This window comes from Danio rerio, chromosome 19 (genome assembly GCF_049306965.1).
Source record: "Danio rerio strain Tuebingen ecotype United States chromosome 19, GRCz12tu, whole genome shotgun sequence".
NCBI lineage: Eukaryota > Metazoa > Chordata > Actinopteri > Cypriniformes > Danionidae > Danio > Danio rerio.
In genome coordinates this window covers 38,721,654-38,737,844 of record NC_133194.1, presented here as the reverse complement: position 1 = coordinate 38,737,844, position 16,191 = coordinate 38,721,654, and the positions used below count along the sequence as shown (strand labels likewise).

Genomic DNA, 16,191 nt, shown 5'->3' with positions numbered 1-16,191 from the left:
GGACTGTTTTGTGTAGTCAGCAGACGTTATGTAGCCCAGTGTCACTTTTAATCTGTCCTGGGTCGGCTGTTCATGCTCCACGGGGCATGTAGGTTACTTTAGCATATTTCTGAGTTGTGAAATGGTGGAAGCATCTGCGAGAGCTCATTTGAAGCGTATATGAAGTGCACTTATTTACTTACACAAAGAGCTTCAGCGTGAGACTTTCTGAGAAACAAATTGTGTTTTCTAAAGTTCTTACCTTTTTAGTATTTGGAGCTGTTGATTGTTTCTGTACAAGGGTCCATAATTAATGGATCAACGATAATATTCATTAAAACCTTAGTCTAGTAAAATGTTGATGTTATTAATGCTCTTTATAGACATTTGAAGTAGTGGTGTAACGGATCACAAATCTCACAGTTTGGATCACATTATTTTATTTATTTATTTATTTATTTTTTTTCACGATCGGATCCTTTTTCGGAGCAGCCAAAAAGGGAGGAGACAAATGTAATTTGCTTTCCATTTACAACTAAAGTACTGCAAGAAACTTTTGGTTTTACTAAACAGAACTTACAACCTGTAATTTTATAAAAAAAAAAATATACTGAAGAAATAATCTGCTAAATAAAAATAAATAGTAAAATATTCAGTACTGTGAAAACTGTTATGCTGTGTTCACACCAGACGCGGAACGTGCGGATAAATTCAATTCAGCTTTATTTGTAAAGAGCTTTTACAATGTAGATTGTGTCAAAGCAGCTTCACATAAATGGTCATAGTAACTGGATCAGGGTGGTTTAGTTTTTAGTGTTTCAGTTCAGTTTAGCTCAGTTCAGTGTGGTTTGAAATCAGTCCAAACACTGAAGAGCAAATTCATCGATGCATAGCTTTACAGATCCTGAACCATACAAGCCAGTGGCGACAGCGGAGAGGGGAAAAAAAACTTCACCAATTGGAGAGTGAAGAAAATAAACCTTGAGAGAACCAGACTCAGTTCGGCACGACCATTTTAATTTCTCCTCTGGCCAAAAGTCTTGTGCAGAGCTGCAGTCTCAGCGGTGGAGGCTGGAAGCTGGCCTCAGCGAAGACTCGTCTGTCCCTGGAGCATCACTGGAATCAGTCTCCTGCTCTCCACTCCCCCATGACCAACAGCACAGCAGCAGCTCAGGATACGGCCTGGTCCCGGATATGGACACCTTGGGATCAATAAATTGCACTATTCGCGCGTAAATAGCCACATGAACAGTTGAGTTTACTCGCTTCAGACCCCGCTATATATGCGCGTCAAATTCACTTCAGAACAGATGCGGATTCGCTTGATGGGCAGGGCTTCTGTCTGTCCGGTGATTCTTGCTTTGTTGCTAAATGGCTAACATGGATTTTATTAAGAAAATAACTGTGTTTATGTGCTTTATGAAGACTGAAAAACAGCGTCAATATGTTTAGGGCCATGTCTGAGTCACCTACATCCTTTCCGAGGTGCAACTGGCTCTGTAAGCTCATATACTCCTCCAGAAACTTTCAGCGGTGCTTCTGACTGAGCCGAGCCCAGTTTGATGAACTGCTGTCAGTTTCGGCTGGTTGATTTCCCCCGCGACATCAGCAACAGGTGCCACGTCACAATCACGCCCCTAAAAGAGCAAGCTCCTGATTGGTTAACGTGGCGTGAATATCTGCTTAAGTTCAGATTTTTTAACCTGAGCGATTTGCGTGAAACGCATGTTAAGCACATCAAACGCGCAAATTCCTAAATTCGCGCCATTTGCGCATGTCACGCCGTGCTGTGCATATCACGCATTCGCGTCATTCGCGCTGCACCATTCGTATGTATCATGCCACAGGATGTCTATTTGCGTGTTTGCATTGACTTAACATGTAAATCATTCGCGCTTGACGCTCCTTCCGCGTCTGGTGTGAACACAGCATTACTGATGCTGATAACGCTAAATGAATAAATCTAACCTAATTTGTACAACCCATGTTTATTTTTAGTCACATTTTAAATCAATGATTTAGTTATTCACTCATAAAACTTAATGTTTCATTACAAAATGTGTCATTTTTGATGAAGTATTTAGTGGCATATTTTTTGATGGCTGGTTGTCACCACCTATTGGTTACATAATGTAATTGCTGCCTACAACCTTCATTTTTGAGCATCATTAAATGCATATGATGGTGATTGTAATCTTTACTATAAACATCAGTGGTTTTATCCAGACTATAAACTGTTATTCCAGTATGTCTGTGTTATTTGACTGTTTGTAACTTCATAACTAACTCAAAAGACTAAAGACTCAATCAATCTCAATTTTTGACGTTTCAGATTTGAATGCAGGGATTTGAGGGATTTATAAACATACGAAAATCACCATTATTTGTAATTTATGTTGTGTGATTGTTGAGATCCCGACCTACCACAACTTCTTCCATCATCATTATATTTCATAGAAAAGCCTAAATGCTTTCATACATGTGATTTGAACGACACGTGAGGCGTTCTCTCTGGGATTATTACAAAATTAGGATTAGTCTACCAGTAAAAAAAAATCCATACGAATCACAGATCAACCGTGATCTGTTACACCCCTAATTTAAAGCTGTGCTGTGGATAAAGGAGAGTTCACATTTTGGACACATACAGACACACTGGATTAATAATCATAGAAAAGCAACAGAAACATGCACAGAAACATGGATAGCAATAGACCTAGAACATCTTCAATTGAAACAAGCAGCAGGTGTGCATAATCAGTGAAACAATTCGTAGCTTTGACAGTGTGTCTGTGTGTGTGTGTGTGTGTGTGTGTGTGTGTGTGTGTGTTCTTGCATACATGGTTTACAGGGACTAAATATTAGGTTACTCACCAGGACTCACCTGTCCTTGTATAGGATGATGTGCTTGTGTATAAATTTTACCACTGTCCCCATTAACCATGATGTGATGCTTACAATTCCCCTGGTAATTTTACAACTGTCTCCTTTGACCACGATTTGGAGTTTTCATACAAAACTATTAATTGCTTATTCTGATTATGAGTGATGACAATATTTGTGCATATGTAAACAGTATTTTAATCAATGGCAGAAGGAATCAGAGAGTAAACAATGAATGAATGATGATCAAATGAATGGATGATAAAGTATGCAACATAACCCAGTCAGTGTTTTTATGTTTTGTTATTGGTCCTGGTTAACCATGTTTGACCTTTTAAACCACTTTTCTTGATGTGAATGAATGATTTACACAAGCAGTCCCTGTAAACCTGTGTGTCTTAATAAACCATGATACAGATGACCCTGTAAGCCTGTGAAAAAAAGCAGGTGTCTTGTTTTCTGCTTGGTCAGAAGTGAATCTTTTTTAGTGAGATGTATCTTAATGAGCCCATGACACATTGTTTGATATGTTCAATTTATTTGTAGGTTGTAAGGAAAGATGTGTCCCCCTTAACCACAGTAGTTACATGGTGTCACTTTAAACACTATATACCTGTATGTGTGTGTGGATGTGTTAGATACTGTAATAGCCATGTATTAAACAAGGGAAACTGTCTTTCAGCAGTTTGTTTGTTTAGTAATACACATTCCGATTAGCTTAACTTGGACTATTTAAAGAGCACCCTGTGAACACTATATATAACTATAAATGAGCATTTCTTGTGTTCCTTTTTATTCCTCTGACCATGTGTTGTGTTTCATTCCTCAACAGAAAATCCCAGAGAGTCTTGCTTTGAGCCCGGCTTGGTTCGTAATGGCACTCGTGTTGGTACTGAGCTGAAGCTGGGGGCAACTGTCACTTATTACTGTGACAGTGGCTACACGCTGGAGGGAGACGCCACTCTCACTTGTATCATGGGGTCTGACGGCAAACCTGGCTGGAACAAACCAAAACCTGTTTGCATAGGTAAGAACATGTACTGTAATGGAATCTCCGTAAATACTTACTTCATGCACTCGAGCTTTCGTTCTGTAGCCTTAAGTGAACTTAAGCTTTCGAAGATCTGCCGTTTGTCACATCGGCTGCTGTTCCCCAGGAAATAAGCAAAGGCTCATCTTTGCGATGTAACCTTGAGGAATACTTTGAACACACTGCAATTTCATTTCGGCAAACACTGGGGACATCTAGCAGGGCAGCTCAGGAATCAGACAAGAAAAGTAATTTAAGATCAGCGGAATGAGGGAACGGCGGAGAGGAGATGGCGAGGACAGAAAATTAGTCTCTAATGCCTTCTTTCTGTGGCTGTCTCTCTTACTCTCTCAGCACCGTGCGGTGGTCAGTATTCCGGGCTGGAGGGGGTTGTGCTTTCCCCTGGTTATCCTGGAAACTACAGCAGTGGGAGGACTTGCCTGTACTCAGTTGTTGTGCCGAGAGACTATGGTAAGCATGCTATTGCACTCACAGAATTACACTCATGGACCTCTGTAGGCTTTCAACCAAGAGGGTCTGAAATTTAATGAGAAATTGTCAGCGTTCCCATTTATAGCAATGTTTTTTGTGGGAAAATTGAAAACGCTGCATGCCAAGCAATTGCATGGAATACACACAGTCCCAAAACCTTCCCTAGCAACCAGTTTTGAGCTCTAACTTCAAAGACAGGAAGACGTAGAATTCCTTTCATGTTTCAAAACCCCTCAAACACATCAGGCATTGGTAAAAAAAAATCTAAATTCAAATGCACCATGTCTGAATCAGGCATGCAAAGACATGAGGAGAAGGCATGCTCATTTTTTTGTCTTTATCAGCTACAAATGATCATTTTGATCACCTTTTGGTCTATTGGATGTTTTTTATTTTCATTATCTCATACTATAAAATACTATATAATCTCACTTGTTAAAGCAAAAAGATCCAAAATTGTAATTGAAATGTACTGTGTATAACTTTTTACAATAATAACATGTTGTCTTTGTTAGTTTGGATGGGGTGTTATAGAAAATGCTTTTATAACTTTCAAATTCACATCAAGACAATGCAAGTCTCATAGAAGTTCACTCTTATAGACCATTTTCTTAGGATGCAAAATAACCCATTATCTTTTGCGAGTATGCGCAAGGAGGATGCTGAGAACTTTCGGTCGGCAGCTGATGCGTATAAACAGTCACATTTGGACAACTTTGAAAAGATAGTTTTCATCTATTTTACTTGCTTTTTACGTCTTTGAACTAATACTGCTGTGGGTCAGCGCCACCTCCTGGACTGATCATTTAAAAAAAATGCGATCTAATGGAATGGAAAACAACTGCTGCTAGGCTTTTTTCCCTCATTGTCAGACGGCATCTTGTGCCATTTAAATGCAGCCTCGTCAACATACAACCAACCCAAACAATGTAATTCACCAAAATGTTTGAAACACCCTTCAAGAGTTCACACTTAGCTGATAATTGATAATAAAGCTTGTTTGGTGTGCTGTCCCGGGGGAGAGCCCTGAGCTTATAAGATCCTCGAGCCCTGGGCTCCCTCCCGTTGCAAGGCAAGAGGGGAGTTTGAGCTCAGGTAGATATTGATGACTCCCCCTCCTGCTTATTGTAGCTAAGTGTCAGATATGGATGCTGAGAAGGTGTACTCAGAGCTTGGCTAAAATATTTTGGATTAATTGATTAGGGTGCTTGTTTTTGAACTGTGGGAAGAAACCGGAGGACCCGGGGGAAACCCACGCAAGCACGGGGAGAACGAGCAAAACTCGGCACAGAAATGTCGCCTGGTTTGGAGGGGAATAAAACCAGGGGCGTTCTTCTTGTCATGCAACAGCGCTAATCACTGGCCACCATGTCGCCCGTTTAAAAGGAGGAAAAGTAGGGTTGGGTGGGGGGGATTCTTCAAGACGAAGATATTGAGATGAAAAAAGTCGGGTTATTTATAGTGAGTTAAGGATCGTCTGATAGGATAATTAGTCATTAGCTAAAGTTGGAACAGCTGTGAACAATCATAAGCACGTGATCCTCTCGAAATTTGTTTATAAATAAACTTCACATGTAGCCTACTGTACTGTCCCACTGACACATCGATTTAGTAAATGTCACAAAGTGAAAATAAAGTGGCATTTTAAAATGACAGAAAAACACATACCATGGTAAATACTGAACAACACAAACTAAATAAATGAAACATAACTGCTCCCGATTAGAATCAGCATGCAAATCAGCCAGAATAGTGTCTGTAACACACTTTTATTGTTAATTTTTGTAAATTGCATGGCTTGCATACCTGCTAGTTTCATGAAAGTAACATAGTTTGCTCTTTATAATGCAATGAGGTATTATTTATATGTTTTTATTTGTTTACATTGAAGAGCCGCAGAATACAGTATAACAGCTGACAGGTCGAGAACACTGAAGCTATATTTCAGCATCTGATGGCAGACACTGAATCAGAAGAGCGTTTTTCTCACACCATTTAATCCCATCTGACAGAAGCATAACGCCTTTAACACACATCTTTTTCTCAAAATTAAAGTTTCAGTAAACCACTTAAAATAGTATTGACACCCGTTTGAGAAATGCCGCTCTGGCTGATTACAATTCTTAATGGAAGTTCTAAGCAGCCTGCTGGAAGGCTGTGGTCACTATGGTGTTCTCCATGCTGCAAAGAAGAAAATGTCTATAACCAGACAAAAAGAGAATTGCACAATACATTAGAAGTACTGTATTCTAATAAATGAGCCAATTGCTGATTGGTGCAGATGTCATTGGATGCTGGAGTTCCAATAAAAAAGGCACTGAGACTGCATATGTGCACTGACAGCGAGGACTTGAAATCAAAAGGTTTTTTATAGCCTTTCCAGCATAAAAACCCCAAATTTGTGGGACAGCACTTGTCAAATATAATTTAAATGGTATTTAAATGCAAGTTTGACAAGCAGTTTTTGAGATTTTAGTTAGGATTTGGACTTGCATGCCTGAAATAGCTGCCCGGAGGCAATGCAAATATAGCCGCTCAGTGAACTCACTTTCTTTATGTGATGCCCTTCGCTGGCAAAAATCTTAAGCTGTGACGTCAGAGGCAGTACACTGTAGGAAAATGATTTCTTGCATGTGCTTAACAACCCTTTAAACACATTGCATGTGTAAAAACATGTAATATAGATGTTTAAAAAGCTGAATAATCAGCCAGTGGGGTCAGTAAAATAGTCTAGTTTTTGTTTTTCAGTATATTCTGCTTGTTTTAATAATGTTGACTTCTTATTTCATGCTTCTTCATTTAGGAACTTTTACATATTTGGGCAAGAAATAAGACAATAACTCAAAGCATTTTTGTAGGGTTCAATTGTCAGAATGCATGGTTGTCAATGGATAAATATTTCTTTTTAACCAGTGAGCTCAGCCAATCCAACACATCATGTCTGAAATGTACACGGAATATGTTTGATCACATCTGTACCATGTCAAATGTCTGTACTAATCAGACACACATTTTTGGTCAGTGTCTGATATATTGCTTGGTTGCTATTTGCATTGCATCATACTGGATGTGCGCACCAAATTCCAGAGCAAACTAGTCCAAAATTCCAAAAATCTTAAAATCAATATAGAAGACCAAAGAAAATCAAACCCATTTTTTAAAGTTGTCTTAGAACTATTGAACAACACTAATTCTTATCTTAGGACAGTTATCTCATCACTTTAATTATTGACTACTGTATATCAAGACAGTCTAACCATTTGGCTAGAGAGAATCTATTGCCTTATTCAGGCTGTCTGCAGGGTCTTAAAAGTCTTAAGATGTCTTAAATTTCCAAAAACAGAATTGTAGACCTTAAAATTTCTAAAATATGCTGAAATAGTGTGTTGTAAGTCTTAAATCATTTTAAACAGGTCTTCATTTTCCTATTTTCATGTAATGGAAGTGTACTCAATCAGGCTGATACCATCCAATCACCAACAATCCATCTTAATAAATCTTTGAACAATAGTTTTATTCATTAACTCTGTTTACCAATGCTTTTTAATTGTCTTCCTTACAATAACATTTCTTTGAAAGATACCTGATGGGAACACTGACCTGGACAGACTGTTGTGCAAAACTTAAAGCAAGTTTGCTTGTTTTGACACATTGTTTAAAATATAAGAAGTAATTCAATTGTACTTATTTGTTTATTTATTTGTTTGTTTTTGTTTGATTGTTTGTTTATTCGTTTAATTATTGATTTATTTGTTTATGTACTTATTTATTTATTTATTATTATTAATTTTTTTTTTTGATGAGGCAAGTAAAAATCAGCTTCATTGCCTCGGTCAAGCCAATAAATAAAAATAATAATAATAAAAAATAAAAAAATTTATTTAACCCTGTATAAGTCCAAATTGTCAGTTATATTGGTTTAAAAAAGTTCTTAAAAGGTCTTAAATTTGACTTGGTGAAACCTACAGAAACCCTGTTATTATAAGTCAGCCAGACAGCCATTAGTGCAGGTCACACAGGAAATTCCTGTTAAAAAAACAACAACCCTTAGACATGATATTGGGACTGCACAATGTAAGCTTTTTTTATTTTATTTATTTATTTATTTATTTTTTTTAATGCTTCACTAACATAACAATGAGCATCTATGGCACAATTTGTGTTATTTAAATGTAACGTTTTTGTATGGAACCAGATCAGTCTCAAAAATTATACATTTACAATACAAAATTCAGCACAATTCACTTTTACAAAATCCGATTTTTCAATTTATAAACACAATTTGTGAATTTGTGAGTAAAATATTTTTCACATGTATAAATATTTTAACCAAATGAATTAGTTAGCATATTTTTTAAATTTTATTTTAAAATTAATAATTATATTTGTGCATTTTTTTAAGCATGTTTTAAATTCACAAATTGGATTTGCATATTTTTTTTAATCGAGTATTGAGTTTATGAATTGAAATAATGTTTTTTTTTATCATGATTCAAATTCACATATTAGATTTGCACACTTTTGAATCGTGTTTTGAATTCATAAATTGGATTTGTGTATTTTTAAAACATGTTTTGAATTTGCGAATTGGATTTATGCATTATGTATTTATAAATTGTGTTTTGAACTTAATTATGATAATTGTTATTGTGTTGTTGATGTATGAATTTTATTTTGTAAATCTATTATTTTTGAGACTGATCTTGCTCCATATTTTTGAAGAATTCAGTATTTACCCATTCAAGTAGTTTTTTGGGCTTGCTTGCCTGAAATATCAGCCCTGAGGCAATGCAAATAGGGCCGTGGAGTGAACTGATTTCCTCTGAACAGAATTTGAACCCATATTGGCCTTCTTTCAAGGTTATAGAGCCTCTAGCTATGGGCATTTTCTGTATTACTTCTTAAAAATAACCCTAACAGCTTCCGCTTGACCATTTGACCCTTTTGTTTGATTCATAACGCACAAAGGTCATTCTGCCAATTTGGGGTTTCCTACAGCGTCTGAATTAGCAGATGCGAGCCTGTCTGTATTTCTGTGGGTCAAGCCAAACGTTGTGGAAGCAGAGCTAATTAAGGCACAAATTTCCGTAGGCATGGCATAATAGCTTCGAACAGCTGCGGGATAGGGAACGTTGCAACACAGGGTTTCTTTTTTTATGGGTCTCATTTGGAAAATTTACTCTACTAAGCGCCAGGGTGCGTATAGAGAGGACAACAGGTGGTCCACAGGTGCGATTAGGTTCAGTCTTTCAGCACTGAATTAGCTTTTGCAGTGTCAGGATTTCAGATGAGTTGTTATGAAATAATTCTAATCTCTCTCGCTTTATCTCTCTGCAGTGGTGTTCAGCCAATTTGCATTCTTCCAGACGGCTCTAAATGATGTTGTGGAGGTGTATGATGGACCGACACAGCATGCCCGTGTCCTGAGTTCTCTCTCTGGAGCCCACACAGGTCAGTAAAGCTGCTTGAGCTGTATTAACTCGACTCTATCTTGTCTATACTGGCATTAGGACCTGAATTTTAAACAGACTGCATTTAGGTTTAAAGGTAAATGGAAAAAAATGTCTATTAAGCAACTCCAATAATAAGATAAGTGGTAACATTTTAACACTTTAAAATCCACCAACTGTTCTTAAATAACTAGTTTGTAAATAAGGCAGTGCTTGATTTACTAAACAAAAATGAACAATTAACAAAGTATGAAAACACAATCAGGCACAATAAACATACGTATACTTAAGTCAAGATAGACTAATTAGCCAAATAGACTAATGTTTAATAATGGATTCATAGTGTGTAGATACTATTATGTGTCAACAGATAAGTAAAAGAGTTACAAATATGTGCCATGCACAGATGCTTAAAGGGATAGTTCTTGCAAAAATTAACAACTACTCACATTTGCTCACCTTCAAAAGTTAGCAGTTCATTCCACTGTGGTGAGCCCTGAATAATAAAGGAACTAAGCCAAAAAGAAAATGAATGAATGAATGAATGAATGCTCACCCTGAAATGGTTCCAAACTTCATGAGTAACTTTATTCTGTTTAACACAAAAGAAGGTAATTTAAAGAAAGCTGAAGCCTGTATCTATTCATGGTAATACTTTATTTTGATGGTTCATTTGAATATTATTAGACTGTCTGCTTAATATCTGTTGATACTGCTCCTTCAACAGACATTTAACTGACTATAAGAAGCTTAGCAAGTACATGTAAACTTACGCTAACCCTAACCCTAACCCCAACCCCAACCTAACAGTCTAATTGTAATGTAAATATACTATGCATGTAGATGCAATGTAACTTAGATGCAATGCCTGCTGTGCTGAATCAACACTATTGGTTGAAATAATGTTGCGCTGTTATGGTTGAAATGGTCAAACAAACGGAAGCGAGAAAGGGAACTTTTTTTTTCAATTCTGGTATGTACTCTTGCTTGACTAATTAGCTCACTAGTTTAAAAAGAATCAATTAAATCACTAGTTATTCTGGCTACTTGACATTAAATACTTATTTTATTATCGATTTGCACATATCTAATCTCTGAATGTTAAAGAAACACTTTTTTAAAAGTAGGCTCATACCGTTAGATGTTAAACAGTTGATTTTACCTTTTTTTCAGCTAATATCTGGGTCTTGTGGAAGAGCTTTTAGCTTAGCTCAGCATAAATAATTGAAACGTATTAGACCATTAGCATCTCATTGAAAAATGTCCTATTTAAAGCTTGACCATACTTGCATAATGTACTAAGAGTGAATGAATATGAAAAGTGACTATTTTCTAGGTCAATATGGATCGGAACTACTTTATACTCTCTTTCTGTAGTAATAAGTCAAAAAAAAATTGCTGCTGTACCATGGCTGAAGCAGGGACAATATTATAAATGTTCTTAGCCATATTGACCTAGAAAATAACAACTTCTCATTTTCCATTAGTCTTCATATGTAACTACAAAAGAGTCAAGCTTCTAATTGGAAATGTATCTAAACTTTTTTTTTTTTATGTTGTTTTTTTGAGTGAGATGCTAATGGTCTAGTCTGATTCAATGATTTATGCTAAGCTAAGCTAAAAAATGCTCCAGCCAGACCTGGAGATCAGCTGAATGAATTTAAAAGTGGTAAAACTCAACTGTGTAACTCCAGGGGCCTATTTCCGAAAACAAAGTGGAGTATCCCTTTAAGCAGCGTAAAAAAAAAATGACACACTTCTGCTTTAAATCATGAAGTTTGCCTCAGTACTTTTGTACAGTCTCCCGAGTTCATAATTATCAGAACATACAAAGATGTGCGCAAGCTGTAATGATGTGCTCGAGAGAATAAAACGTAGATATTCACATAACAAGCTTGATGACTCATACAGTCTAACAAACAGATTTCATTGGGATTCAGTAAATAGGGCTCTCTTCCTTAAAACAGAAAAGAAAACAGAATCAAATAAGCTAAAACAGACTAGCTAAATAGATCTCCAATGAGACGGCGAGGCTGAAAGCTTTTATTTGGGCTTAATGGAGTTCCGTTTAATGCGGTCAGTTTTCTCGCTGGCTCTTTTTGCTTTTGACTGTCCCATGACAATGCAGATGAGCTGTGTACATTTCAGTTTTTTCTTCACCCTTCACACCAGTCAAACACCCACGATTAGCATACGGCGTGAAACCCTCCGCGCTCAAGGAAGGTGAACCGCTCAGAGCGTATGTACTATCTGAGATGCGCTTTTTAACTTCAGATGCTGGTGTGAAATCGGTGGAGTGTGCTGCGGGCTGCTGGAAATAATGCGCACTTTGGAGCGTGAATAGCAAGCAGGGAATAGTCAAGATTGATACTAGGCCGCAGCAAACTGCAGATATTCTATTATCTTTTTGGCGCTGCAGAAAGACGGGAAACAAGTGTTGCTGCATGTCACCATTGTTATAAGCTCAGTTGTCAGGTTTGATGGATGTTACTCCACTTTTCTGTGGAAAATCATGCATCGGGAATGAATAATCTGCACAAGCGAATAGCAAGTTTTGAGTGAACTCGGAGTCCTCTGTGAATTAACTGTTAGAAACTTCTTTTAAACAATAGACAAGAATTCTGTTCTCCCGTAGAAAGAAGAAGTCCAAGAATCTGTAGTGTTTTCCTATTGTTTTTGTTTTCTTTCACCTTGGAGTTAAACAAAATAAAAAGGGCTGACTTGTAATTTAATTTTAAACTTACAGTATTCACTTTATAATTTTTGCCTACTATTGAACGAAATCATGAATTTGGAAGTCTTATTTATCTATTATTTATTTATAACAATAATAATAATAGGGCATCATGGTGGCGCAGTGGGTAGCACTATTGCCTCCTAGCAAGTAGGTCACTGGTTCGAGCCTCTGGGTCAGTTGGCGTTTTTGAGTATGTGTAGAGTTTGTATGTTCTCCCCGTATTCACATGGGTTTCCTCTGAGTGCTCCGGTTTCCCCCACAATCCAAAACATGTGGTATAGGTTAATTGGGTAAGCTAACTTGTTAGTAGTCTGTATGTGTGTGTGTGAATGGGAGTGTATGAGTGTTTCCCAGTGATTGGATGCAGCTGGAAGGGCATCCGCTAATAATAATAATAATAATACAAAAAAATTTAAATGTTAATTGTCAAATATATTATGTTTTTTTAGTTACTACTCCTGTCTTCATTGTCACATGGCTAATTTGCAAATCTGAAATCATTTCTGCATTATCAGGGTTGTTTTTTTTCTACGGATACTCAGATTAATAGAAACTTCAATATAACAATTTAATCAAAATTACTTTTTATTTAACATTACCTAACATTAATATGACTTGTGATCAGTGTTAAAAAAAAAAAAAAAAAAAAAAACTTTCTAACTATAATGTAAGTTGCACTTTATTTTAACAATGAATGAAAAAAGAAAGGAGTTTGCATGTAATTCCTGTGTTGGTCGTTCCATGGTCTTTCAGAAATCATTCTAATATGCTAATTTACAAAAATGTTCATAAAACTTTAGCAAACATAGGGCTTACATACAATTTTAGATCCGTATTTGGTTCTCATCTTTCCAAAGTTAATCCATTGATTATAGTGAGGATTTATAACTAAACAAGGATATTGCCAGGCCTAAGCTGAAAATAAACCACAAATTAAGCTATTGGTATTTACAATAAATGCATTTGGGGCAGGTGGAAATTTCAGAACCCAAACCAGGAGACTTGTTACAAGCAGACTTCTTTGTTGAGACATGTTGGTTGTTCTGTTGTCAAACAGTCATCTTCAAGAAGTCCACATGAGTCTACAAGAGTCTCTTACAGTGTAACAAGAGTCTAATTTGCACAGAGTTGTCTTGTATATACACTACCTGACAAAAATCTTGGAAGGGGGATAAAAACGTTCCTGCAGGATTCCCAGGGTTCATCAAGATTCTTTGGATTCATCTTCGATGCCTCCTCCTTCATCTTACCCCAGACATGCTCAACAATGAACATGTCAGGTGACTGGGCTGGCCAATCCTGGATCACCTTGACCTTCTTTGCTTTCAGGAACTTTGATGTGGAGGCTAAAGTATGAGAAGCGCTATCCTGCTGAAGAATTTGTCCTCTCCTGTGGTTTGTAATGTAACCCTAAACCACAATTTTTCCTTCACCAAACCTGACTAATTTCTTTGAGTATATTGGGTCCGTGCAGGTTCCAATAGGTTTTCTGCAGTATTTGTGATGATTGGGATGCAGTTCAACAGAAGATTCATCTGAAAAATCTAATCTTCTGCTACTTTTCAAAATGATCAACTAGATGTCAAGGTATTATTTGTTGCTCTTACAACTGGGATCGACAACAAGACTTTTGTCAGGTAGTGTTTGTTTTAGGAGGGATCAGTGGCTAAACAAGTCATGCAAATGTGGTGAATAGTTTCAGATCCTGTTCAGACACTGAACGAAATGAAGTTTATCAACAAAAGAGTTTCTTCGGCCGGAATGGTTTTACTAAGACAAAGGCATAGTCGTTGAGACCCAGTTAAATGTCTCCAACATTTGGCCTGCTATAGTTTTTGAATGAAATAAGATAATTAAAAATCAAAGAATATAACTTTTCGTTTTCTTTTCAGCTTAATCCCTTTATTAATCTGAGGTCGCCACAGCGGAATGGACCGCCAACTTATCCAGCATATGTTTCACGCAGTGGATGCCCTTTCAGCTGCAACCCATTTCTGGGAAATATAACTTTTCAGTTCTATATTAATGTTAATTTGGAACTAGATTGTATACATGTATAGTCCCACATGGCCTGAGTGCATTTTTGAGAGATTGTTTTGTTCTTCAGCAAATCCCTTCCTCCTCCATATCAGTTAAAACTTGGTAGGAAGAAAAATTGTCATGTCCACCTCTGTTGAGTCATCAGATTTCACACAGTATTCCTTCATGAAGAGTAAACTTCTGCAATGTTGAAATGATGGTGTCAGTTTACCTCAATCCACTCCACCACATCCTTAAACATTGCACAACACACACAGCGGGTAAAGCTGTGGTCGTCACGCAGGTTTCCCACAATTGTGGTTGTGGTGCAACACCGTTCCCACACAGCACTGCAGAATAATGTGTCCATTGGAACAAACAGCAGGTGCGAATAAATCAGCGGTCAGGGTTTCCCTACACCTCAGCTTTCCGCCGGATTATTACTGTAGCTGTCACTCTGTCTGCCACCCACTGAGACTTGTTCTAATAACATCCCAGCAAGCCAAAGGCATGAGCAGGAGCGTTGGTCGATCCCAACATGGGCGAGAGTGTTATGCGGTTTCATCTTCTCTGGCCATTGCACAAATTTTTCAACACCGAAACCTGCTCTCTACAAAACCCCCCGTGGAACTTGACTGTGCCCCAGGGAACTCTGGGTAAATTCAAAGCCTCAGCCCCCACACACCGCGCCACAGACGGCACATATGCTAATGATGAGCAATGCAGAGACGGTTGCATTTTTGAAATCGAGATTATTAATAGATCTGAGCTTGGGAGCATGTAAAATGTAAATAATTCACAGCTGATGCTAATAATAGACTGACAAGTACACATTTTTGGTCACACATTTTTTATTTAATTTTATGGTACAACTCTTGCTATTAACCAGTTGAGTTAGTTTAGGTAAACAGCAAATATCTTATTAATAGACAAGTAATAAGCCAGAAGTTAGTAGTGGGAATGTGTGGTACTTCTACTAAAGTGGTCCCCTTTCTTATGTCTTTTTTATGAAAAAGAAATATTAAAAAATAAAAATCTTTTAACAATATATAATGTCCAGACAAAAAATAAATAAATAAATAAAAAACAATATTCTGTTTAAAATGAACCTCATTTAACAAATTTGATTGGTTATTTGGATGGATGTTAGTAGATTGATTGATTGATTAATTGATTGATTGATTGATTGATTGGTTTGTTGGTTCGTTGGTTCGTTGGATGGATGGTTTGTTTGTTGATTGGTTGATTGATTGATTGGATAATTGGTTGGTTGGTTGGTTGTTTGGTTGGTTTGTTTGATTGGTTAATTGGTTAGTTGGTTTCTTGGTTGGTTGATTTGATTAATTTATTGATTGATTGATTGATGTATTGATTGATTGATTGATTGATTGATTGATTGATTGATTGATTGATTGATTGATTGATTGATTGATTGGATGGTTAGTTGGTTGATTGATTGGATAATTGATTGGTTGTTTGGTTAGTTGGATGTTTGATTGGTTAATTGGTTAGTTGGTCTCTTGCTTGGTTGATTTGATTGATTGATTGATTGATTGATTGATTGATTGATTGATTGATTGATTGATTGATTGATTGATTGA

At 36.9% G+C, this 16,191-nt stretch overlaps 1 protein-coding gene across 2 annotated transcripts in view; it reads left to right on the top strand.

Moving 5' to 3' along the window:
- csmd2 (CUB and Sushi multiple domains 2) overlaps positions 1-16,191 on the top strand; it is a 560,701-nt gene that overhangs the window by 394,062 nt on the left and 150,448 nt on the right. For both annotated transcript variants that reach the window (XM_688741.11, XM_073931822.1), the window contains exons 30-32: positions 3,695-3,889; positions 4,247-4,363; positions 9,722-9,835. In XM_688741.11, the coding sequence (XP_693833.6) occupies positions 3,695-3,889; positions 4,247-4,363; positions 9,722-9,835 (426 nt within the window). The remainder of the gene's footprint in view (positions 1-3,694; positions 3,890-4,246; positions 4,364-9,721; positions 9,836-16,191) is intronic.